Below are 25,671 nucleotides of genomic sequence, written 5' to 3'. Positions count from 1 at the left end.
CACTCTGATCAGTTTATTCTTTTTGTGCATTTTACTCATATCATTCATTTAACTTATTTTATTAATTTTTTTTCATTGTATGCACTTTATTCATTTTTTCCAGTTTATTCATTTTGTTCAGTTTCTTCATTTTAATAATCTGACTACTTTTTCAGTTTTAATCATTTCATCCAAATAATTTATTTGATTCAATTTATTTCTTTATATTAATTCATAACCTTTTACCATTGTTCAATTTTTTATTTTAATCAATGCATTTAATTCTGCTAATTTTCTTCTTTTTATTCATTTTATCGCTACAGCTCATTTTGCTTATTTGATTCGTTTGTTTTATTTATGCATTTCATTTATTTTTACTTTATTCATTTTGTTCATCCATTCTTTTTATTCATTTGATCCATTTCATTAATTTGATTCATTGTATTCACTGGACGAATTAAATCAATTTGATTCATTTAATTCATTTAATTAATTTGATTCATTTGATTAATTTGATTCATTTGATTCATTTGATTCATTTGATTCATTTGATTCATTTGATTCATTTATTCATTTGATTCATTTGATTCATTTGATTCATTTGATTCATTTGATTCATTTGATTCATTTGATTCATTTGATTCATTTGATTCATTTGGTTCATTTGATTCATTTGATTCATTTGATTCATTTGATTCATTTGATTGCAGAACTCACGAGAAGTTGGGTGCCTACTTCTCGTGAGTTCTGCAAACTAATCCAATAGTGAAATGTGTAAGAAATGTCTCATCTCACTGCTAGGTGGATTAAATCGGTTTTTTATTATAAGATTCTAATCTGGTCAAGTCGGTTTCTTTAGCTATTTTGACGCTTACCGTCATACGAATCAACTTAATCAGTCTTGTCGGAAAGCCATGTTTAAGCATTATCTGCTACAGTTCGTTTCGGCTCACTGAATCGTGCACCACTTTGAAAATCACAAACAGATGCTGAGTCCGCAAGTTGCATTCCGAGAATTTTTCCAGCATTTGTCGCAAGGTAAACCTCGGATCCGTCGACCTTCTCGAAACGCGCTTTAGCATTCGCCGACAAAGGATTCAGTCAACGGACGCAGTCTGCTAAACGGGATAAGGGAGAGTACCTTATATAGTATCTCTATTGAAGATAATTACACCTCGAGAGTTATTACACCTTTCTTATTTCTTATTCTGGTTGGATGGGTAACCAGTCCAAATGCATTTCTTCTTTCACCCAGATCGCACCGACCTCGCAATGGATTGCTTCGTACAACTGGTCACTCCCGACGTTCAGAAGACTGGGACTCCGTCCTTCCCAATGGCCATACCGCTTTTCTGCTCTCGAATAGCCTTTCGCACTTCATCCCCAGCTTGTCCAGCATCCCTAATCCTTATTCTGTTTGTGCCTTTTCGTCACGTTTGTCGTTTCAATAGCAACTCAAAGTACTCCTCACATCTGACTGCTGTTTCTGTATGATCTGTCAAGAGCTGGATCCACTTTTGAACGTTGTACTGACCACATTACGGACCTGCTTTATCACTTGGTCGGTGTTAAGTCAGACAGGACTAAGTCGCAAAACCTCAAAAAGTAAGATAATGATAGCGTTGGATAAAGAATTTCTTCGGCTACATTCGACTTTTGCTAGATTTGCAATATGTCACAATTAGCATTATGGCAAAAATTAGACGAGCAAAAAACCATGACAGTCAAAAGCAGATCCCGTTAATGCAAAATCAATTTAACGATACTTCCTGCTCGCACATACCTGGCAGATTTTTTCAGGTTTTCGGTAGTGAACAAATTTTGCGTGCAATTTCTGCGGATAGTTGAAACCAATCGGGTCTTGTTTTCATGAGAATGAGCTGATCGAGCAGATTCACACACATGTGGTTTTTTCTATCCCAATCAACGAAAACTAGTTGCAGATGTTGGAGAAATCTTCAATCCATTGAGCAAATTAGACGAAATATTTTAAGATCATTCACAAAGGACAGTCGCGAAGTCTTAAGCACTAAATGTGCATCATTGAAGTACAGCAGACACAGCAAGAGTATCAGGTGCCTTCCATGAGGTTTTTGTTGTCGTTTATGTAAATGTGGGTAACTGGAAATCTCTCTCGTGAGGTGGGATCGAAACAACTACAAGAATTGATTACAAATATCTGCACATTCGTTATGTTATATCGTGGTTCGATATATCAAAAGCGGCAGATTGGTTATTGGTTGATCTCGACATTCCATACTCTTTATTATGTAGGATATTGTAAGATGTTTGAAACAGAAAGTAAGTCGCTGCCAAACGTCCAAATGTGAAGCCATGTTGATCAAGGTATTGCTGTCAATGAGTCTTACGATGTTTCATAATGACCAGCTCGAAAAACTTTGAGAGAACTCTCAATTAAGTAATTCGATAGTTATTGACGTCTCGCTTAAAGCCCTTTTTACGTACAGGAAACATGTTCTAGCAATCCATCTTAAGATGGAAATATGCCGCTGGCAACCCAAGTAGCATTTCTAGTTTTATAGCACACTACAAGTGCATTGTAGGTTTTAAGAAAGGCTTCAAGAGCGTCATAAAACTTCAATTGTTACTAGGGAAGAGATGCTCGTTGGATGGGAATAAGCGGAGTCACCAAACCGTCGATGTGATTTTGTACAAGTTGTGGAGGAAATCTACCGGATCCAAGATTGGAAGGCGATTAAAAAAAGAAGAAACTCAGGTAATAATCGTTTCATCAACATCGATGATACCCAGAGCTTGGTCCACGACCGGAACTGGGACGATTTGTTTACGTTGCGACAAGAAAAAATCAAGTGAATAAAATGTTTTACCTTGAAAAGAAAAACCAGGACAAATCAAGTATTTTCCTCGAAGTCCCAGGACACCAGGACAGGCTGTTAAAATCCAGGACATGTCCTGGGAAACCAGGACGTCTGCTCACCCTATATTAGGCAAAATTTTGAAACTGCCCCTATTGAAAACATTGTAATTTTAGTAAGATTAAACGGCTTCGTAAACAACTAATAGAACAACTCATACATGCTTTATATTGAATTGTAGCTCACAGTTTTTTCATTTCAACCGAGTGAAAGGTGTAACGTGTAATGCGGCAAAAAAATTAGCTGCGTCAAGTTTGAACTGGGCGTGAAGTTTCTACCGCACCAGTTTGCAGTTTTCAGTCGGCTCACCGTGACTATCGCGTGTCGACTACTTGTCTATCTTTATTCGTAATTCACTCTGCTAACAAAATTATATCAACGGAAAGGTTATGTTCCACATTTTTATTGATTCGTTTTTTCAAGTTTCTGGCGTAAATCTGATACAATACAGTTGATTTATTGTGTCCGTTAACGATTTCGACAACTTTGATAAAAGATTTTACTTCGAATGATATTGACTAGTTGATTAGACAAAACTCACTCAAATTTATATCAAAATGAACGATATTTATTTATCATATTATGCTAATCACATACATTGTTTTCAAATTATCATTGAAAACAACTATAAGTAAACCAGTGGTCACGTTTAAATTTATTCACAAACACGAGTGCTAATCTTATTAAAATGTTTTTTTTTTCTTGTTTTATCATTTCAGGCTTCCATGGATCTACCGCCAGACAAGGCGAAATTGCTGAAAAACTACGACTGCGAAAAGAAATGGGACATTATCTGCGACCAGGTGAGTTTCGTTTGGGGAATCGCCGGCTACCGAAGGGGTGTGTAGTGCGACGAAACATTGGTGCTAATCTCTTTGCCGCGTGTATATAGCGATAATAGCGCACGATTAATGAGTCGAATTTCGACTCGAAAGTTTCCTGTCGAAAGGGGACGTGCACAAAATTCACTCTGAATTAGACAACCTATAAGCAATGCATGGTTGGTCGGCTTAAGTTCGGCTTAAAATCCCGAGTAGTACCACCTGTCAATTAGTGGTGATTTTGGGGGATTGCTTTTTAAAGTATGTCTTTCCATGACTGTCAATAAGAAATAGAAGATGGCTTGATTTATATTTTGTTTACTGTTATACTGTGGTAATGCGTATTACTGATAACTTACTTACTTGATAAGTTACACTAAAAATGAATTTGCGCGAAAAATCATTATCTCGGATAATGTTGGGTGGTCGCTTTGCTCAAAAGTATTACCAATTTTTTGATTAAAGAAACGTTGTTGAGACTAGTCAAAAAAGTTAGTTGTTTTTGCATACCTTCATTCCAAATGCCCTCATATATTTGTTGTAATGTCCGGATGGAATCTTTCGTCTTGTTCGTCATTTTCTGACCCCAAATTTGAAAGAACCCATCCGAGCCGTCGAAATATTTATGCACAAAATGCATGTACGATGCGGTATTCCAAATATTTTTATAGTCTAAAATAAAACGAATTCGCGATACAGATTTTTATACCAATAACCTAAAATTTTTCATCATTTTACGATTGATAAATTGACGCATATTATAACTTTTGCCGTTTCCCGGGAAATACCACGAAAAGCCGTTCTGCTTCAGCATTGCACAAGTTTTTCAAGAATTATTGATTAAAATTGCTCGCAAATAATAAGTTTTGAATTAGTCTTACTATATTATGCGAAGCTAACCGTCTGAAAAAGGTGATTCAAAAGATTGAAATAACGTATGCGGTAAAGAAAGAAACTTGTTTTGAAATGCGCTAAAAATGAACAACCACCCAGGATGAAACCATACAATACAGTGATGAGAGGCTTTAAATTAATGGAATGCCCAATTCGCACGTATCAGTATATACTCAAGGCCGAAAATCGCCGAACATTTGCGCGTGCTCCGAGGAGAAATGTGTTAGATCTAACTCTCTACTCCGACAGTATTACGCATCAGTTGGCTAATTAGCTCACATCTAACATCGTCATCTGATCGCAAATAAATCTTCTATAATCATTTGAATGTTCCAGCAGATATCATAACAACATGCAAACTGAAATCTCTGCGAAAAATATTGACCAGATTGTATGGGAAAATTTGCTTTAAATTGTGTCTAATTTTCAACTTTTTTTCTAAGTTTTCTTACGATTTCGCTTAACGATTGTCCAATATATTGCATTTAGGCACAGCTCAAGCAAGAGTTTTTCTCCTTGAGTACGACACGCACGTTGTTGGATGTGTACCTTTCCTGAGCCATGTTCCCGCAGTGACAGGAAGCTAGGTCTGGCCAAAACAGCACGGAACAATTGTGTTTCTTCTTAAAAGCGTTTTGAAAACTTTCCATGACACGCATATCTTGATTGACAGTGTCAGCTGACACGAAAATTTCGCTACATGTGCAAATCGCCTGCCAAAACAAGTATTCCTCAAGAAGCTGTGACAACTTTTTCTGGTTAAACTATTTTGAACCTTTATACACATAAAGATTATGAATCCTTCACGTCTCCACATGTGACAAGAAACAAATGACCCCTATCGGCCCACTCCTGACTCGATTTCTAGTCCCACAAGAAGTACTTGCTCCAAATTTGAAGCAAATCGGACAAGACTAGCTACCAGACCAACGCTCCGGAAGTTTGTGTGGGATTTTTCGACAATTTACGTGGAGAAAAACCACTACTTCACGTTTTCACCGCCAGGCGACACTGTATGCATAGTATCATCACTGTACGACACGAATATAAGAAAGATAACTTAATTGTCTATAATTTTGTCGAAGACTGCTAGTCAATCCGACTTTGTTGAAAGAAGTTATTAACCTTTTAGTGAAGTGATGTCTGAGTCAGTTTTGCATGGGGCCTAGCAGTACATGGTTGTGTATCAGTACTCGATTCCCGCAAACTAAGCATTTTTGTGAAATAACGGTTAGATTTAGCTCAAGAGTACTAACTTTTCAACGGAATGAGATAGAAATTAGGTGTCTTCTACAAAGTTGTAGAATGGACATTTTGCAGTAATTCTTTCGAACATGTCGATGTTCTATCTCTCTTCTATGAAAAATTAGTACTGGCGCCCTCTATGCGGTCACAAACTGAACTAAAATTTTCTAATCCAAATATTACTCGTATTATTTACTATAATTCTTCTGAACATACTATTGAGCTAAACCCAACCGTTATTCAAAAAAAAATGTTTAGTTCGTGGGAATCGAGTACTGATACAAAATCATGCGCTGCTAGGCCCCATGCAAAACTGACTCAGACATCACTTCGTTAAAAGTTTAATAACTTCTTTTAACAAAGCCGGATTGACTAGCAGTCTTCGACAACGTTATAGACAATTAAATTATCTTTCTTATTTTCACTTACAGTGATAATACGATGTATACAGTGCCACCTAGCGGTGAAAATGCGAGATAGTGGGTTTTCTCCATGTAAATTGTCGAAAAATCCCATATAAACTTTAGGAGCGTTGGTCCGGTAGCGAGACTTGTTCGATTTACTTCAAATTTGCAGAAAGCACTCCTAGTGTGTGGTAGGGTTCGGCCGATTGAGTTTTCAAAAATTTATTATTTTTCTGGGCAGTCTAATGTGGACAATATCACAAGCAGACTCGCGGCCCGCTGCAACTGGTTTTAAGCAGTGTTTTACTGGGTGACATTTCCCGTCTCGCCTGCAATTCTAGTGAGTTATTCTTTTAGGAAGCCCTTTCGAGAACCAGGTCCAGTTTAACCACTCTAAAAAACGCATTTGGAAAATCCTACCGTAAATAAGAACTACGGCATAAATGCATTTCAAACGACAACGTAAAGTATACTGTGATTCAAACTTTAAACTCATTTTTCTCGAAATCAATAAAATGCCATTTAGTCCAACCTGTCTTAACTCCGACCAATTATGCCTTGTGAAATAAAAGTGTTTGAAAATTTCCTCCAATAATATCAGACAACTAGCAACACACTTTTTATTCGAAAAAAGGTTTACTAAATCAAACAAACTCTCATGGAATTGTACTTATGAAAAGTACAAGTCATCCCTCCTGTAATAATTCTGTATCACATTCATGGAGCTGAATGTTCACAGCAAACCAAACTCAATTCTTAATTCACTGGTAATATGTATTTTCCGTCAAACGGGTTTAGGATGATTTTATTAAGATATCGCGCAGCTAACGATATAGTATATTATGATTTGAAATAAATGCTCTTTTGGATCTATTCCGATAAAATTCATGATAACACACAATGACAAAAAAACATTTGAATGTGTTTACCTTTCCAGTATTCCAGGGAGGGAGAAACGAATGAAATTATATCTTAATTTTTTCTGATGAAATTCTTGAGTCAATGTTATAATTTTACTACTTAGTCCACTCTGATTTAACACCTGCTGCTAGCGACTAGTCTAGAGATAGGCAAACCACTTCAGTTTAGTGAACGAATCGTGTCCGATTCACTCAAAAAAGAATGCGTCGACTCTTGATCGATTTAGTGATTGATTTAGGAAGATTAAAAAATATCTGTCTCCTTTTGATTTCGAATAAATATTTTGATTCATACAAATAAGAGTGCGTTTGTTCATTGCGATTATTCATTTTTATATGATTCTTGTTCATAGCTAAATCGCTCCATTTGTTAGCATCTTTTTAGGATCTTTGTTCTCCATAAGTTCGGTCAGCGCATTCATTCAGTTATTTTTGGTTAAATTTTCACTTTCAAACTTAATTTTGTTTCTGAGCTGGCTCTGAGTGGGATAATCGAGCAAAAATGACATAGATTATGCAGATTAGTTATACTGTAAAAATTAAAAGATTAACCCTTCTGCTCTCACATATAACAAATGAATACTCTTGTTGGTGAATTAATTTATATTTCCTCTGAACTGAAGTCATTTGATTATGCGTTAAACTTCGGTAAACTTGGAAGTGAATGAATGAGGGAGGCGTTTAAACTGAATGTTGGTTTCAATAAATTCACGCAGAAATAGGCAACTTTAACAAATAGTATTCCGTTATAAATGTATTAATAATATATTCCCCTAAATCGCTCAACCGCAGTTTTTTTTTTTAAAAGAATCACAACTTTTAAAAAAATAATATCGTTTCTTTTTATTTCGCTTATAGAGATTTCAACCTTTAGGTCAATCGCCTCTTCTGGTTAGAAAAATCTTTTATGAAAAATTTCTAATCCTATGGGCGGGGTCGGGACTCGAACTCAGGTGCGCTGCGTAGAAGGCAGTCGATTTACCAACTAAGCTACACACACCCCCAAAAGAATATCGTGACTCACTGACTCTTTTACAAAAGTCGATTGTTTTGATTTATTCACGATTCATTCGCCCATCTCCAGCGACTACTAACAGGCGCGAGCAGCTATGTGCAAAATGGAACTACTTGGAGTATGTGAGAAATGTTGATATGCTTCATTCACGCATTTGTAAATTCTGAAACACTTTATGAATTGCCAAAAACTCTTCGCTGGTTCGAACAACGAGGGTCAAATGAGGAATAAGCGAACACCAGGCACTACTCTTTTATTCCTTCTACTTTGATAAGGTGCTATACATCCTCAAATAACGTCATGTAACTATTAAGATCAGATTGCTACGTGTTTGTTCTGTTAGCATACTAATTGCGGATTACATTATGCAGAGCAACGCATTGCAAAGATTGTGCCTTCATATATCTTTTAATATCTACAACAGTTATAGAAGCATGTCTCATTTTGGAAATCATCGGTTGGAACACGAATATGCTAAAATTTATAATTTCTAAAATTTAATACTTCAGATCTGATTACACCTGTTTAATACCGAGGGCCCTTTGTTCAGTAATGTCCAGGAACTCGAATGGTCTTTAAACGGCCCTGTATTGTACTGGACAGAATGTTTTTAAATTTTGCACTATTTTGACGAAAATAATTACAATGATCTTGTATTAATTTTCTAAATGCCTTTACTCCAAAACAAACAAATAAACAAACAATTCGTAGGTCAATGTGGTACCTACAACTAGTTAAAATTGTTTCTACACATAGACAAACTTGTTTTCTTTGACCGAGATCACAAACGAAGTGGAAACCACAAACCCGTGACCACCGAAGTTGAACAATTATCATTGTATCTTGAAAGGTATGCGTTATAAATTGAATTAGCGCTACGATCGAATTAAAGTATACTGATACAGAAGTATTTCTTGATTTTGTGTGATCCAATGATTAGCACCTATAGTTAGTCCATAGATGTGTAGCAGTACATCGTAATTTAACCTGGATGGGTTTTGTTTGATATGTCTACCAATATTTATACTCGTTTTTCGTCCTTTTATCTCGAGTGATCGTATAGACACCACCTAAAATTAAAAAGATAAAACTCAAGCTTTCAAAACTGACACCTCTAGCGATGTAATTAAATGCAAAATACTATCGCACCTTTCCCTCTGAGCTTCCTGTTAGCATTTGCTCTAACAAAACGAAAGGTGTTGACCAATAAACGCTGAAACAACTCCTGCTAAGCATAAGTACACCAGACGAGACTGATTAAATCTTCAATCGACAGCTGTTCTGCTGCTGTGTTAATTATAGTCTTTTCGCTTAATTAAATCGGCTTGGTTTATTTGTGAGGGAACATCACAGTGCTATAAACTACAAATAGCCATTCAATGCTGTCTAGTTTTAGTTCAGTGGATGGTGCAGTAATTTTTATTTTCTAATTAGATAGCCTACCAAAAAGAGCTAAAAGAGAGTTTAATATCATTCCGAATAGATGGATGATTCAAGTTTGCAAGCTTAATTATGCAAACATCTTAATTTACCTAATTAAATGTTATTAAAATGAAAAATAAAGTCCTGTACATACCCCCGTAGCATCATTAAAGCTCAAAGTGCAACAGCGATTTACTCGTGCGTTGGCGTCTCCGAGGCGGGTGACCTAATAGAACAACGGCTCACCATTATTGCATAATACTTCAATCCATAGCGGTGCTGTACACACTATAATTTGCCTCCCTCGATCGATGCTTATGCTGATGATGCAAAAATCAAAATGCACACGTATAATGCGAAGTGGCAGCATAGGCACTGGCGGGGAAAAATCATGACAACAAAAAGAGCCCCAGTCGGAAGACAGACCCCCCAGTCGCGACTGCCATTTGAAGAATTGAGGTTGCATCGAAATACTTATTCGCGCTTCGGAAAAGCTTGACGATGGCGATGCTGCTGATGAAGCGTGAACATTGGCCGACACCGACTTGGCACTGGCGTGTGTTTTAGAAAAAGACTCGCTTTGAGTTCTCCATTATCCAATCACAGGCAATCGCTGGAGATTGACTCATTCTGTCGGTTCTCGCCCCGATGGAACGCCGACGCCCTGATGATGCATCAGCCGGTTGTAATGCTTTGAGAGTTTCTTTTCCTCTACTTGGCATGACGATCGCTCGTTGAAAGCGCATCTGAATTCACCAGGAATAAGAAGCTTTGTGCTGTGAATGATTTATGCTTTGCTGTAGTTTTTTACAATTGCTACAACTGCGATTGTAGCTTGCTAGATTAGCTACTTTAATGACTTAATCAAATTATTTTTACTCATTACATTTTACTATTTATGATAAATTGTTTATATTTAAATATTACTTCAAATTCCGTGGGCTTGGCGGTGGACTCCAGACTGCAATTTTTTATGCTTAGGGATTTGTAGCTTCGAGACCTTCGATTCTGTTGGTCTCTAGAATCTAGAATCTAGGTGGTGGATAGAAGCGAAGGGATACCCTGACGACTGGTAGATTGAATTATTTTTGCTGTCAGTTCAACTAGATCTAGACCGATGCAGTATCCTATGGTTGATGGCTCATTACATATAATCTAAATTAAATATCATTCAATTTGCACAATGCATTCAAACTTAAGTCAATTAGCCAAAGTACTGGGATCATACCAATTCAAACCCAAATCTAAAGTAATCATCATTCAATTGCACAATGTATTAATTTTAAATTTTAAGTGAACCATCCAAAGTATTGGGACCATAGCAAGTCAAATGTTCAAAATGTGTCTAGTAATCTTGAAGAAGCATCATCCACGTGAACCAAACCGTCAAATAAAGTGGCTATGTTCTCAAATATAATCAACTCCCTTCCGTTCTTTTCTTCTGTTTCATTTGTCGGTTTTTGTTTTACTTCTATTAATTTGCTTTTCCACTACTCATATATACCAAAAAATCAGTTATTCAGTTTCTACTTAATCTCTTCATTTTTTTTCTTTTAATTCGGCATGTTCTTTTTCCTTTTATTACTATATCTTAACTTAGATTTCTAATACCTTTCACTAACACAATCAATTGTATATTCTCTCATATACACTCATAATATCTCATTCAAAACGTACAAACGCCGCTAGCCTTCGCGATAAATCAACCCGCGTCACAAACACGAACATGCAATTGCAATCATCCACACGTACTCGCGATCTCGCCAACAACCCACCGCTCGCGCGATCATGAGTCGGTCACGTTAGGAAGTTAACAGCGGAAGTTAACGTTCTTAACAGCCTAGATTCATGTATTCAGTTGGACCAATAAAAAATGAGGCTCATATTCATTAGACACCACATTCCATGGAAACGTGACCGGGAAGTCTAGTGTTATGGAGGAATTCTCTTCTAGTACCTAATAAAAACTAGGCAACAAATTCACGGTCCGCGCGATCATTCAAAAACACACGAGAATATGCATACGGCCACACTGTTACAAAATCGAATTTATGCACGCGAAATCACATACCTTCTGGCATACGCGACAAACACGTGAACATACAAACGGAGCTTTTCGTGATCTTCCACGCACATCTACGGTTGCGGTCTCACAAACTTGATAAAACCACGGGATAAAATGAACTTTTTAACACTTATACATTGGCATCACATAATTACAAAATACATACATTTGCTATCAAACCTTATGGAGAAGCATATTATATTTATTTCTGAACAGTCAACAGTAGTACTGTTCAATGCACCTTTTCATCACATTCTGCAGCTCAAGTATTCGTCAAATATACATCAATTAACTAACCCTACCCCAACCCACACCCTGATCCTCTCCCATGGCGTTTTTGTGGTCTGCATGGACCATTCTGCCATTACTTCTCCTATCATCGGCCTTGGACAAAATGAAAATGATAATGAAATATTTAAATATTACTTCAAATTATTTTATTGGTAATGTAGAATACACATTTTCGTTGTCGTATAATAGTGCTTTTGCCTTTCTTCCAAAATTTGATATGCAGGTGATTTACGTGTTCTAGCGGTTTAGAGGGTAAGGCGTGTTCGAGTTTTAGTGAAGAAGAATTCTTAGTGATCAGTAAGATCGTAGAACTAGCTCAGAAATTGTCCTGTACATTGAGAATCGGTTGCAAACCCGATCAGAATATCATAACAGAGCATTAGTGAAACTATATCTCCCGTTGGTACTTGTTATAATTTTCTGTTATTTTAACTACTAACGAGACCAAATTTGTTATGGAAATTGCTTTCTGTTATAATTGTGTTAGGGGTCGTACACAAATGACGTAGCTTTTCTTCCGCGATTTTTGACCCCTCCCTCCCCCCTCGTAGCATTTGGTCACAAAATTCTAACCTCCCCCTCTTAAAAAACGTAGCATTTACCCCCCTCCCCCTAGTCACATGCAAAGCGCCCGGGCGATGAAAAAAATTACATATATTTTTCAATTATTTTAAATACATGTCCTTTCAAAATGTTTGACGACTTTTATCAACATTTTCATTATAACAGCAAATTGCGTGCAATTATTTTTCCATTTCATGACAAATATAGTGTTGATAGTTTTGTTTTGAATTTTATATGTCAAGGGGAGCATGAAGACAACCCGTATAAATAAATACCATTCCAGAAATCTTCGGAACCAAACTATTCGTATAACGCTCACCATATTGGGAATACTACTGATATATTTCACCATTATAATTGAACTGTTATACCACCATTACCATTTCCAATACTTTCCGTGTATCCTATATTGGAGATTTGTATAGTACATTGTCCTTTGGCGCGAGAGGTTAATATTGCTCTGACGGGGCTTCGTTATTCGTATATCTGTTTACCCTGCTCCAATAATCTGTAGTTTAAGATGGTCAAAAATCCTCGTTTAACAATATTACGGAGATAGCTCAATTGGATAAAGTGTCAGTGCACTTAGTGTCAACGAAGCATTCTTCAGAAGATGGCGAGAGCAAAATAATATTTCATCAATCGATAGAATTGAAATGTGAAGGGGAAGAGATTTTTCTCTCCAGCTAATATTTTATGCCTCGTTAGACCTAAAATATGCATGCCACCATAATCTGTATGGTTCTTGAATGGTATGTTGTCAAAATGTATATGGAAAACGACATATATGGTATGGTGACTGTTCTTAACAACCCGTTGTTTGTATGGTCGAGTATGGAAAAACGACACTGGTTATGTTCGATTTTATACTAGGCAATGGTTAATCTATTGTTGAACGAACCATATTGAAAATGGTTTTGAAACGATTGATGCAATGGTTGGCATATGGTACACATTTATGCGGGAAGTTCTCTCAGTTCACAATCGTGCAGCTGCAAATGATTCTAAGAACCATACGTTCATCTAAATTACTAAATTTTGTTTGGTTGAATACGAAGTGAAAATTTAATTCAGTTTCCAAACTAAGTCTACTAGTTAGAAACATTAGCTAACTAATGTAGCAAGTTAAATCCGCATAAAAAATCTTATCGTATTTTTGCGAACTTGTAATTCCGCGAATCGTAAAATTCACCTCATGAAAAACCGCATCAAAAGTAACTTGTTTGAATTTAAATTCATTTCTCTTGGGAATGAAGGATCATTAAATTGTTTTCTCTAAACAATGAGTTTTAAACTTAATGCTACGTCGCACAACTTCTGACCCTACCCTCCCCCTCGTCACACTTCGTCACAAATTTGGTATACCCTCCCTACCCCCCAAAATGCTACGTCATTTATGCATGACCCCTTATTTGATTCTGATCAGGAAGCTTTTCGAAATAGAAGGGCAAGTTCCGCTACGGAACGGAGTACCAGGGTTTTGCACATATTTATCAAATAGTAACTAAATGCGCAGAAAAGTTTTTTGCTTATATTAAATAAAGTTTGCACAAACTAAGTAAATTATTGAAGGTAATTTGCTAACATTCTTGATATTCTTACATCATGCCACCCATAAGAGCTTGTACAGTCGTATCCGATACCTTGTCTTCGATTTTTTTCGTCTTCCCAAGCATCTCATTTTAATTCTTTACTTTCTCTTTGGCTATTTTGAGTTATTACTTCATCATAACCCGGTAGATTTAAATTGGACGAAATTGAGGGTAATCCGGTGGATTCATGTCATAAATGTACCGCATTTGCCATTTCGTCACGCTTTTAGAATAGTGAATAGAAGCTTCATTCTATCAAAATAGTGTTTAGATATTTACACAGGAATGTAGTTTTGTAAAATTCGCCATTCGCGGAGCTGTTGTGACTAAAATTTCACTTCGATTTCCACAAGTACAAGTTTCCTGTCAAATAAGGTAACAAGCGAACTTCAATGTTGAAATCCAATGTCAATCTGTCCTTCAACCCATTGTGCTCTTAGGATGGTTGAATTTAGAATGCTCAGCATTTTTTTAAAGCACGGCGAGGGAAATTCTGGATAAGAGCGCATAATTTTTTCGCGTGGCTCCAATTGATTCTCTACTGAAATGTATAATAATTAAGTAGATAAATAAGTCAAAGGATTCAAAGAGATATTGTGCCAAATTTGGTCGAACGATATTCTGAAAACCTAATTAGAAATCAGTCAGTCGAATACCACGCCGACTATTTGGATGCTTGATTTGAGTCCAGCTTAGAGCTTCCATTTCCCGACGGTTTTCAGCTTACCGGGATTCGGGAAATAAATAATAAATTTCCCGGGAAATCCCGGGAATTCAGAAGAAAAATAAAAAGGTGAATGATTTTCTTGAAAACAGAATAAATCGAAAAGTTTTCAAACACGTTTGATTGCATGTATATCTATCCTAAAGGCAGTTGTCAGAAAATGGCGATTTGGTGGCCTACACATCATTCAATCATTCGATAACTCGTCAATAAGTTTACGCAACATCAACTTCTTTTGATGATTTTTCTTAGCTATATGTATAACAAAGCACCTTCTTTAGTAATCTTGAATGAAAAGATCGAGCTGCTTCAGGGTAGTGTGCAGTTATTTCCGATCAAATGAGGAAATGTGATATATGGAATCCATTTCCGTCACAGTAAGATCAGCATCATTTCGAATTAAGTGTGATACAAAATCAAGCAGATAATGGACGAACTGTACAGCGATGGACGAAGCCCACCATCGATTTCTTGTTACGGGTGAGTATCTGGATTGTTTGATCTTATCCCTTCAAAAATCCTTTCTGCATCCTTGAAAGCGAAATTTAAAGAGTTTGGATGCGCATGATGTTGGACAGATACAGCGTTATGTATTTCTTTTCATACATTCAAAAATTTACAGATATTACACCTTCGGTATAACAAATTAGACGAAATATGCATTCGATGAACCGACCAAATATTTCTGCAGACGTTCTAGAAACATTCCTTATTTTAAATAGTGTACATGTTGACGTTACGAAAACTGGGCCGTGAACAAAATCATGTAACGGTTTTGTCTTTCTCATACAAAAAAGTTATACCATCACTCTGAAAATCGATAACCTAATCTTGACCCGGAGGACTATGGGTCATATATCATTCGACTAAGTTCGTCGAAATCGGAAAATGTCTTTTTTTTAGAGATGGCTGGACCGTTCAAACTTAGTTTTTAATGAAAGGTTCAACCTTCCCATCGGCTGCTACTGATTTTTTTGTCGATCGGAGTTCCGGTTGCGGAGTTATGATTTGAAGAGTACTGCCACACAGCACTTTTCCATAAAAACTGGTACCATCATGATATCAAAATTATGCAAAATATATTACAATGGGTACAAAATTATTTGGATTTACCAGTCTAGATTGTGCATTTTTTTCTAAAGGATAAACCAATTTGTGCATAAGAACACAAGACCTAACTTAGAATGGTACCGAGTGATGTCTCGGTTAGCCAAGTACATAAGCTCTAGGTCGCTGACAACTATAGGGAAACGAACTGTTTTTTTTTTTGGCATGAGAGCCAAACGTCTGCGAGTATGCAACATTTTTCCCAAAGTTAAAATTGGATAAAACAATTTGCACATGAGGGCATAGAAAAGTGGATTTGAATGTTTCGTTGGTTGGTATCAGTTACTGACGAGTGGAAACATAAAAAACCAGACGGAAACAATTTCAAAAGAGAGGTAAAGAAATATTTCAAAATCGAATTTGTAATTTTAATGCCAAATGTCTTATGAATGCATGAAATGTTGAGATTTCATTGTTTTGAAGAAGAGAATTAACTTTGTTGGACTGGTTTAGCTCATTATTGCCTTTCTCATATGGAGAGATTATGCCATCACTCAGCAAATCGCCACTGCCGGTCAATTTTCTGGATCTGAATTTTATTAGCTAGGGATGTATGGCGAGGTGTAGCCCCTCCCATATCGTACCACCCTAACCTCACCCTGTGCCCTCCCCATCAAACCCTCCTCAGATCAGCAGATTCTTGAATTTGTTCATGATCTATTATTGATTCATAATATATTATTATTTCATGACATCGCGATCTCCGTAATAATTTTCGTAATTGTATGTTACGTCGGCTCGGCGGGTTTTAAAAAATTCTCAGTTTCGGTATGAAATTGTAAAGCAACCATTTTTTGAATTAGTTACGCAATTTACGTTTCGATTTCGTCTTATCAGAATCCGACAGTCACAAGACTAAACTAGCGTCGTATTGACGCCAGTTCCAAAAACGAAAACACTATTCGTGTTTCTGAGCAAACCGCAAGTCCCGCAAGAAAAGGGGTTCTGATTAAGCAGATGAGAATTAATGAAATCAAAAGTTGGTTTGGCTTAGCAAGCCAATGCAATATGCATTATGGTAAAAACTGTTTTTTTCCACTTAGCAGAAAAATGTTGAAAACCATTTTTGCGCGTAAATAGCACAAAACCTCATTAGTTACGGAGTTAGCATTTCGACCTTATCATCTTGTCACTAAGATAGTGTCGGAATCTGATGAGACGAAGTCGTAACGTAAATTCCGTAACTAATTTAGTTATAGGTTTTGTACTCTTCACGCGCAAAGATGGTTTTAGAAAAAATTCTCCTTGGCGAAGAAAAAAATGGTTTTTCCAAAATGGTCTACTTGTTGCCAAAATCGGACCCACATTCTATTTAGTTTATGCATAATAATCCGCGCACACACATCGCCTTACAACTATTAGCGAAATTCAACACCCGGGCAGGGCAGGCTGACGGCGAATTTGCATACTAATCCAAAAATTATTCTTATACTTACCAGTAGCTCGTGAAGGCTCGTCCGCATCAATTGTACTTGAAAACGTGACAGTAAAACCCGTGAACCGTTGAGAATATTAGCGGTAGTTAAATTAAACTCAAGCTGGCGTGCAAACAGTTGCAAACAATACCCGCCAATGAAACAAGCACAATGCGAGAAAAGCAAGAAAGAATGCCAATGTCAAATCCGCTATAAATGATATCATTAAACTAGAGGAAAAAAGCTTGACTATAGGCTTGTTCGAAAAATATTACGCTGTAATTGGAAATGTGTGATTGGCTGCGATTTACCCATTTAAAGATGTTTTACGATGTCGAACTTTCATCTCGAGAAAGGATGAATAATTCTCAATGAAATAAACATTGTGAACATGAGTATTTTCGAATGCGATACTAAAAATTACAATGAAAAATTTCCACAGGCGATAAGCCTGGTATCTAGTCGGGATTAGTTGGGAATTGCGTGTTCCGAATTTCTGATTTAGTTGTTTTTTATGACAGTTGCAAACGAGACTGCCAGTCTGCCGGCACCAATATTCAACGCTTTTCATAGTTGCTCATGGGAACCGGGTCGTAAAATAGTAATAAAAACGGGCATGCTGTATGAGTGGCTTGTGTTGGTTTCCTTCGGGTGCTGAAACAGCTAGGATAAAGGCTACTAATTATTGACCTTGGTGGTAATGTTTTTCTTTTATTGACGCTAGTCACGAAAGTCATTTTGTCTTTGGCGTCCATGTGAGGGTTATCGATCTTTTTAAAAATAATCAGCCATCACATAGGATTCTCTCAAATGATCTACACGTTACAAAGTGAAGTCGTATAGAAATAAAAGAACATAGTGGGTAATGACAAGGCTTCTCACTTTTAGAGCAAAAGCCATTGATTATGTGAAACTAAATATTGCGCCAATCAAATTACCATATGTGCAAAGCTTAAGCACTCACAAAACTTACATTAACCAAACAGGACCATGAATCAACTTTCAACGGTTTGTCAAAATGAACTCGCACCGCAAATCTTACCTGCATTTCCGCTCGATTGAAACACTCATCATGACCGACCATGGGATCATCCTCCATCTCCCAAAACGCCCAGACAACGTATCATTCTGTCGAACAAACGAGAGGTCTTTCGTTTATGTTCGTCTGCTCATCTGTCTGTGATGGAGTTGGCCGTCGCGCGATGGAGAAAGTAAATTGATACTCGATTAGGACGTCTTTCCATGTTTTTTTCGCGTTTCGTTGCGTTGATTCGATGCCAAATGGCTGTGTTTATTCTCTCTGTCTGAAAGCAGATTCATTCAAGACTCCGTCCAGCCTAGACGGCTGCCGTTATACAATGTGTGTATTGCATCGAATAGTTGGGTAAAAAGTTGTTGAATCTTTTTTTATAGCAGAACTTCCTTTTAAGAGGAAGTTTTATGTTATTTTTAGACTTGCGGATGTCTGGTAGCGACTCTTTGGAGTTTCATTTGATTTATCGCGATGTATGGGATAAAGTTAAGTGATATGGCGTGGGGAATCAACCGCAAGCACAACGAAGAGGGTTTAAAATGTTTCGTGCTGGGTCAACCGCAGTGCGCTTGTTATACTGTTAAGAATTGTTGGCGTGTTATTCGATACGACCATGAAGCAGTTGAACAAAAAATATATTACTTCGAGTCTGGCTGGTGACGAACATTTAAATTTTCAAAAACCTGGGTTCCTTTTCGAAATAAAGAAGTTGATATCATCTATAAAACTAAACTATAATGTCAATTTGTAGAAATACCTGCTGAATCATATTATTTCTTATAAATTATTCATTTAGTATATTGGCGTATCATTTGACCATTATCCCAGCTGGAATGTGTACTTAATGTGCTTTTTATTCCAACGACGTTCAAATAACAATAAAATAACATATTTTGAGCTGAGGAATTCCACGAAGATCCGTCCGAAAATCTCCAAAATCGTGACCAACCATATTATTTCGAAGAAACCTTACAGGTTTCACAGGCATGGAAGACTAAACATTTTCCACATTCAATAAGATGATTTTAACTCAAGCGTAATTTTTTAAAAGGGTGTAGACGTTTATACGCGCATTATTACAAAATGTCTTTCTTACAGTAGCCTATTTTATACAACTAAGCTATCTGAGAACCAGTTACAGAAAATGAATACATCTTCACAAAAAAATATACACTGAAAAAATGTGGCATTTTTCACAAAAAGAAAAATTTACATTAAAAATGTAAATTTTAAGAAAAACTCATTGTTTTAATTTTTTGTATTTCGTCAACAAAAACTTAAAGAGAAAAGAAACATTCTGAACGTGATTGGATGATGGAGAACTTATCGATAAAAAAGTTTTTCTAACAATAACTTTATATATGTTTTTAAATTTTATACTAATTTACATACAAAACTGTAATTTTATTACAGAATAACATGAAATTTAATTTAACAAATATCTTCCAAAATGTAACAATTAATTCGCGCAATTATGCCCTTTTTAAAAGTTATTCGTATTACCCCATCATAAAATGTCAACAATCTAATATGTATCGTTTTAAAAAGGTAAAAGAAACTTTTTCAATGTATTTGGATCATGGAGATGCTTTCAATAAAAAAAGTTTTCCTAACAACAACTTTTGACATATTTCTATAACTCATACTATTTGCAGTCAAAAATACAATATTCTCCATGATCCAAATACACTGTAAAAGTTTCTTTTACGTCTTTAAAACAATAAACATTAGATTATTGACATTTTATGATGGGGTAACGCGAATAATTTTTAAAAAGGGCATAATTACAAGAATTAATTGTTTCCGTTGGAGCAATATTCCAAATATCTCGAAAACTATCGCATTTTGGAAGATTTTTGGTAAATGCATTTTGATTTAAAATGATACTAAGAATTATATTCAGTAATAAAATTACAGTTTTGTACGTCAATTAGTATGAAATTTAAAAACATGAGTAAAGTTTTTGTTAGAAAAACTTTTTTACCGATAAGTTCTCCATCGAGTAATTATATTCAAAATGTTTCTTTTCTCTTTAGGTTTTTGTTTAAAAAATATAAAAAGTTTAAAAAATGGGTTTTTTGCAATTTAAATTTTTAATATAAATTTTTGTTTTCGTGAAAAACATTTTTTTAGAAGTATTCATTCCCTGTAACTCATTCGTAGATGGTTTTGCTGTATAAAATAGAGTAATCGATCACAATTTTTTTGGAAATTAATACACGAAGAAACGTTTACGCCCTTTTGAAAAGTTGCTCTTATATCATAATATAGCAATTGCCAGAAAAAATCCCGTGCAAAGTTTCGTTCGAATCGACGATAGTCATATTTTGCGGTCGGCCGGTTTCTCATGAAATTCCTCAGCTGTAGTATTTAAGAGGACGAGAGAGGGAGAGGGAGCTTTGATAATTTAAGCATGATAAAATAGACTTGGATGTGTGATACGAGTAGATTCTTTCGTGCTAGCACCTTTGTCTTCTACAGTCAGAAGTTCGTCATACTTTACCTTACTGCGGTCGAATCCTGTACACAGGATTATTTCAACTAATTCAAAATATGCAGATAAATGGTACCATATTCAATCGCAATTATTGAATTCGAAATTATTGTGACTGACAAAAGTTCTGAGTGTTTAGAATAATATTGACGTTTGTTAAGATGATTTTTTGAAAGAAATGTTTTTTCGAACATTTACTAAAATAAGTCTCATATAAGATCAAAAATAGGGATTTTGTGGTAAAATAGATTTGAAAAAAAATTTCTGACATCTTACTAACATCGTGATTACTGGCATTACTAAGCCTGATTTGATGAAAACCGGTAAAGTCCCGGATCTTCAAAACCCCAAGCTCCGGCCACAATTACATGCGGTTAACAAATTTTATTACCTCTTGATTGTTGGAGTTTTGCTCAACTTTTAGTGTATAATTTTTTGTAGATTTGCTGCGGCTTCTGATTTGATGAAAACCGGTAATGTTCCGTATCTTCAAAGCCCCTTAGATCCGGCCACAATTGCGCGTGGCGAACAAATTTGATTGCCTCTTGATTGTTGGAGTTTTGCTCAACTTTTGGTGCATAATTCTTTGTAGTTTTGCTGCGATTTCTGAATTGGGCCTATGATTTGAAGAAAACCGGTAATGTTCCGGGTTTTCAAAGCCTTATATCTTCAAAGCCGGCTACAGTTGCGCGCTGTGAACAAATTTGATTGCATTTCGTTTCCTTAAAAAATCCGCAACTATTGGTTCTCCTTTTCTAGCGGCTTCCAATAAATGCCTTTTTGGTGGGATTTCTTCCCCTCGGTGTTTATGTTTATGTTATTTTGATTCGATTTTGCCTTAAGGGGTTACAAATTTTTGTAAGGCTTAAAAATTAAAGAATTAGACAAACGTTGAGCGAAATTCTCTCAAACTTGAGTTACAGCCATTTATAGACCCCTACCTGTTCTCCACTCGAAGGCGTCACGTAGTGTTCGATATGTGGGAGCGTGTACTCGCTACATCGACCATTAAACTTAATTATCTCGGAATTGTGTTTTTTAAATAGTTCGTTCAGGGCGAACACAATATCTCAGGAACCGATTTACCGATCCCCAGTTTGCACCAGTTGTTCCATATTATACTAGTAATATTTGGTAGACGCATCTTGGCCACCTTGAAACCAAAGGTCAGTCGGGCAAAAGAAATCTGACACCAAGTCCCGCTTACACCTTATAAAAATAATGCAAAAAATTGAAAATAAAAAAGACAAACAATTCTAATTATACATCGTTCACCCGATGTGGAAAAATGGACGTAAAACTCAGAGAACCGGATGTCGCTCTTAAAAACCAGAATCCCCGGGTCCAACCCGGAGAGGTGGCAACGCTAGGTACATATCAGGAATCAGGAATCAGTAGCGTCTGACTCAAATGGCACGTTCCCCATGTTGATCGGAGATTTGTGCCTTGCCAAGAATCGTCTTTTCATCATTTTCCTGATGGGAAAGATTGGGGAAGTGGTAAGGTTAGGGGTAAGGAAAACAACGACACAGAACACTTAAAACAGAGCATTCTGCACCCCCGGAGTGATGCTGAACGATCTGCAGGTGCTACAACAGCAGGAATAAAACTTCCAACCTCCCGAGGGATTTAGAACCTCTACTCAAACAGTGAGCGGATATATCAACACCCCCGAGGGGATATTGAGATAACAGAACGACAACACCCCCGAAGAGATATGGTCATTCAAATACGGCTAAAAAACTATAGCTCTTTACCACACTAGGTTAGGAACAAAAGCATATCCTTAAATTTCAGCTCTCTGTACATAGGTTCATCTATGTATGGAGAACCAAAAAACCGGATGCGCAATTGCATTAATACAGGGCAATTTCATATCAAATGATATGATGTTCCGTAATCGGATTCACAAAGATCACATCAATAATACTCAGCGCGCTGAATAGTAGCCATGTGATAATTGAGTTTGCAATGTCCAGTCAGTGCCCTGACCAGAATACTGCAGTTGTGCTTGGAAAAATGCAACGAATTTCTTGACATTTTCGGACTCACATCCGGCAGAAAAGCCTTTGTTTGAACGCAAGTTTGCAAGCTACGCCAATGGTTGGCATGTTCGAATGCAGCCCAAGAGCGAATCTTGTGCTTTATCCAACTTATTGACAGTGGTAGAACTGGTTCTGGACCAACGAAATCAGTCGCAGCGCCAGCTCTAGCCAATTCGCCCGCCCATTCATTTCCAGTAATACCGGAATGACCGGGTACCCATAGAAGGTAGATAGCATTTGAAATGCTAAGTTCTTCGATTTGAGTTCGACATGCGATTACTAATTTCGATCTCGAATCTGCCGAACTAAGTGCTTTCAGGGCAGCCTGACTGTCAGAGCAAAAATAGATTCTTTTACCGCAAAAGTGCGGATTGTACGCCACACAGAATCGCAAAGATCTCTGCTTGGAATACGGTACAGTATCTACCATGCGAATGAGATTGGTTTAATCTCATCTCATGACAATAGATATCAGCACCGGCTCGGCCCTCCAACAAAGAACCATCCGTGTAACAAACTACGTATTCTTCAAGTTGTCGCTCCATCCAGCCAGACAGCCATTCCTCACGAAGATGAATTCTCACCTTGAAGTTTTAGAAGGAAAACTACATGTGAGTGTAAGGTCACTGGGAGCAAGTGTATATTCATCCCAAGTAACCATTTGGGGCCACAGTCTTGTGTGGCTAGTTACACGATCTATTGGGTTACTGTTCCAGAGCCCAGTAACCTTAAGACGGTATGCACAAGAAAGTACTTCTTGTTTCAGAAACACATGTAGTGGTTTTATGTTCAAGAGTGCCTCGAGAGCAGCAGTAGGTGTTGTCGAGAACGCACCAGTCATCGCCATCAAGACCATCCTCTGAAGATGGTTTAACTTTGATTGGATTGTCATGACTTCTCCCTTCTGCCACCAAACAAGGCACCCGTATGCCAGTATTGGTCTAACAATTGTTGTGTAGATCCACTGAATGTACTTGGGTTTGAGTCCCCAAGATTTGCCGAAAGCCCGTCTACATTGGCCAAAGGCCATGCAAGCTTTCTTGATCCTGAAATCGATGTGAGCTGTCCAATTAAGTTTTGAGTCGAGAATTACCCCAACGTACTTAACTTGATCTTCGACAATAATTTCAGAGTCAAAAAACTGCAATGGACGAGCTCCGGTTGTAATCCTTCGTTGCGTGAAAAGCACCATTGAGGTTTTATTTGGATTAACTGATAGTCCAACATGAAGACACCACCGCTCAACAACACATAAGGCTTGTTGCATCAAATCAAAAAGTGTGTTAATGCAAATACTGGTGATCATTATATGATAATCATCGGCGAAACCATACGTCGGAAACTCAAGCTCATTTAGTTTTCTCAACAAGCTATCGGCGACAAGGTTCCATAGAAGTGGTGACAGCACACCACCTTGAGGACATCCGCAGACACTCAGTTTCCTCATCTCTACTTGTCTTAGCGATGAGCACAGATGTCGGTTGCTAAGCATTGCGTGTATCCAGTTCGTGATATATGAAGGTACTCCATGATCTCGTGCTGCTTCCAAAATGAATTCGAAAGACACGTTGTCAAAAGCGCCTTCAATATCGAGAAAAACTCCTAAACTTGATTGCTTTTGTGAAAAAGCTTTTTCAATGTTGTAGACAACATTGTGTAACAGGGTGGTAGTAGACTTCCCCCGCTGATATGCATGTTGCATTGCATGCAGCGGGTGCTCGCCCAAGCTACCATCCCGAATGTAGTGGTCGATTAAACGTTCCACTGATTTGAGAAGGAAGGAGGTCAGACTGATCGGTCTAAAGCTCTTTGCCTCCTCATAAGTGACGCGGCCACCTTTGCGAATGAATTTGACAGTTATTTCCATAACTGACATACTTCAAACCCGCCGGATGCCACGCGGCCTCTAGGCTGGTTTTGTCCGGAGAAAGATAATAGAGTTATCAATCTCCTAGTGGACAACAGCCAGTTACTGGGGAGTTCGCCCGACTCTTCCCAGGCTCCGTTCGCCATTGAGAATATTTTAAAACCCCCTCAACAATTTTACCCATAGCACGGGTCGCATGACACTATGGAATTGGGGTTCCCTGTTTGGTGTTACCACCGGAACAGGTAGTCCATAGTGTAATTCTTAGCAGGTTGAAACAACCACTACCGACACTACACGGCTTATCTAGGCTGTTCGCAGAAAGAAGCTGACATTTATGGACAGCTCCCATAGATGGCCGAACAGCCCTATTTTGCGTGTCATCCTTGCGCAGGGCCATGCTATTCTTCTCTGTATCGTTCCAATTTTAGTATATGTCCAGCCGAAGCTCTTAAAAACCAGAATCCCCGGGTCCAACCCGGAGAGGTGGCAACGCTAGGTACATAACCTTCTGTCCTGGAAAGACGCATTTTTACCCGGCATCCTGTCTAAAACTCTTCTTCGCGTAGCTTCCTCGAATACGGATCCATCCGCCGGGACTATGGTAGGCATAGTTTGCACTGTTTATTCACCATGCCTTCCAGTTCAGCTGCTGATCTTATATTTCACTGTGACACTAAGCTAAAAGCAAACTGGGGTACCGAAAATTACAAACGTATCGATTTGTGAAGAATTCTTTTTCAGTTGGAGACACGGGTTAATAGCAGACTGATTTTCGCGTAGCGTACTATCAGAAGCAATTGACCGACATCGTTTCAGCGGTAATAAAATGCTGTGAACCTGTTTTGTTATTTTGGCGTAGGTCTTAAACTGTAAT

The 25,671-nt window shown here is 37.3% G+C and overlaps 1 protein-coding gene and 1 non-coding gene across 6 annotated transcripts in view; one reads left to right on the top strand and one right to left on the bottom strand.

Moving 5' to 3' along the window:
- LOC131694201 (formin-like protein) overlaps positions 1-25,671 on the top strand; it is a 134,715-nt gene that overhangs the window by 93,942 nt on the left and 15,102 nt on the right. For all 5 annotated transcript variants that reach the window (XM_058982695.1, XM_058982696.1, XM_058982697.1 and 2 more), the window contains exon 3: positions 3,596-3,679. In XM_058982695.1, coding sequence (XP_058838678.1) covers positions 3,596-3,679 — 84 coding nt within the window. The remainder of the gene's footprint in view (positions 1-3,595; positions 3,680-25,671) is intronic.
- On the bottom strand, positions 25,144-25,253 carry LOC131694363 (U6 spliceosomal RNA). Its single transcript, XR_009306477.1, has one exon. It is a non-coding gene; the product is annotated as a U6 spliceosomal RNA (small nuclear RNA).

The sequence above is a fragment of the Topomyia yanbarensis genome, chromosome 3, assembly GCF_030247195.1.
Source record: "Topomyia yanbarensis strain Yona2022 chromosome 3, ASM3024719v1, whole genome shotgun sequence".
NCBI lineage: Eukaryota > Metazoa > Arthropoda > Insecta > Diptera > Culicidae > Topomyia > Topomyia yanbarensis.
The sequence above is the reverse complement of the archived record's forward strand: the minus strand, read 5'-3'. Positions and strand labels throughout refer to the sequence as shown.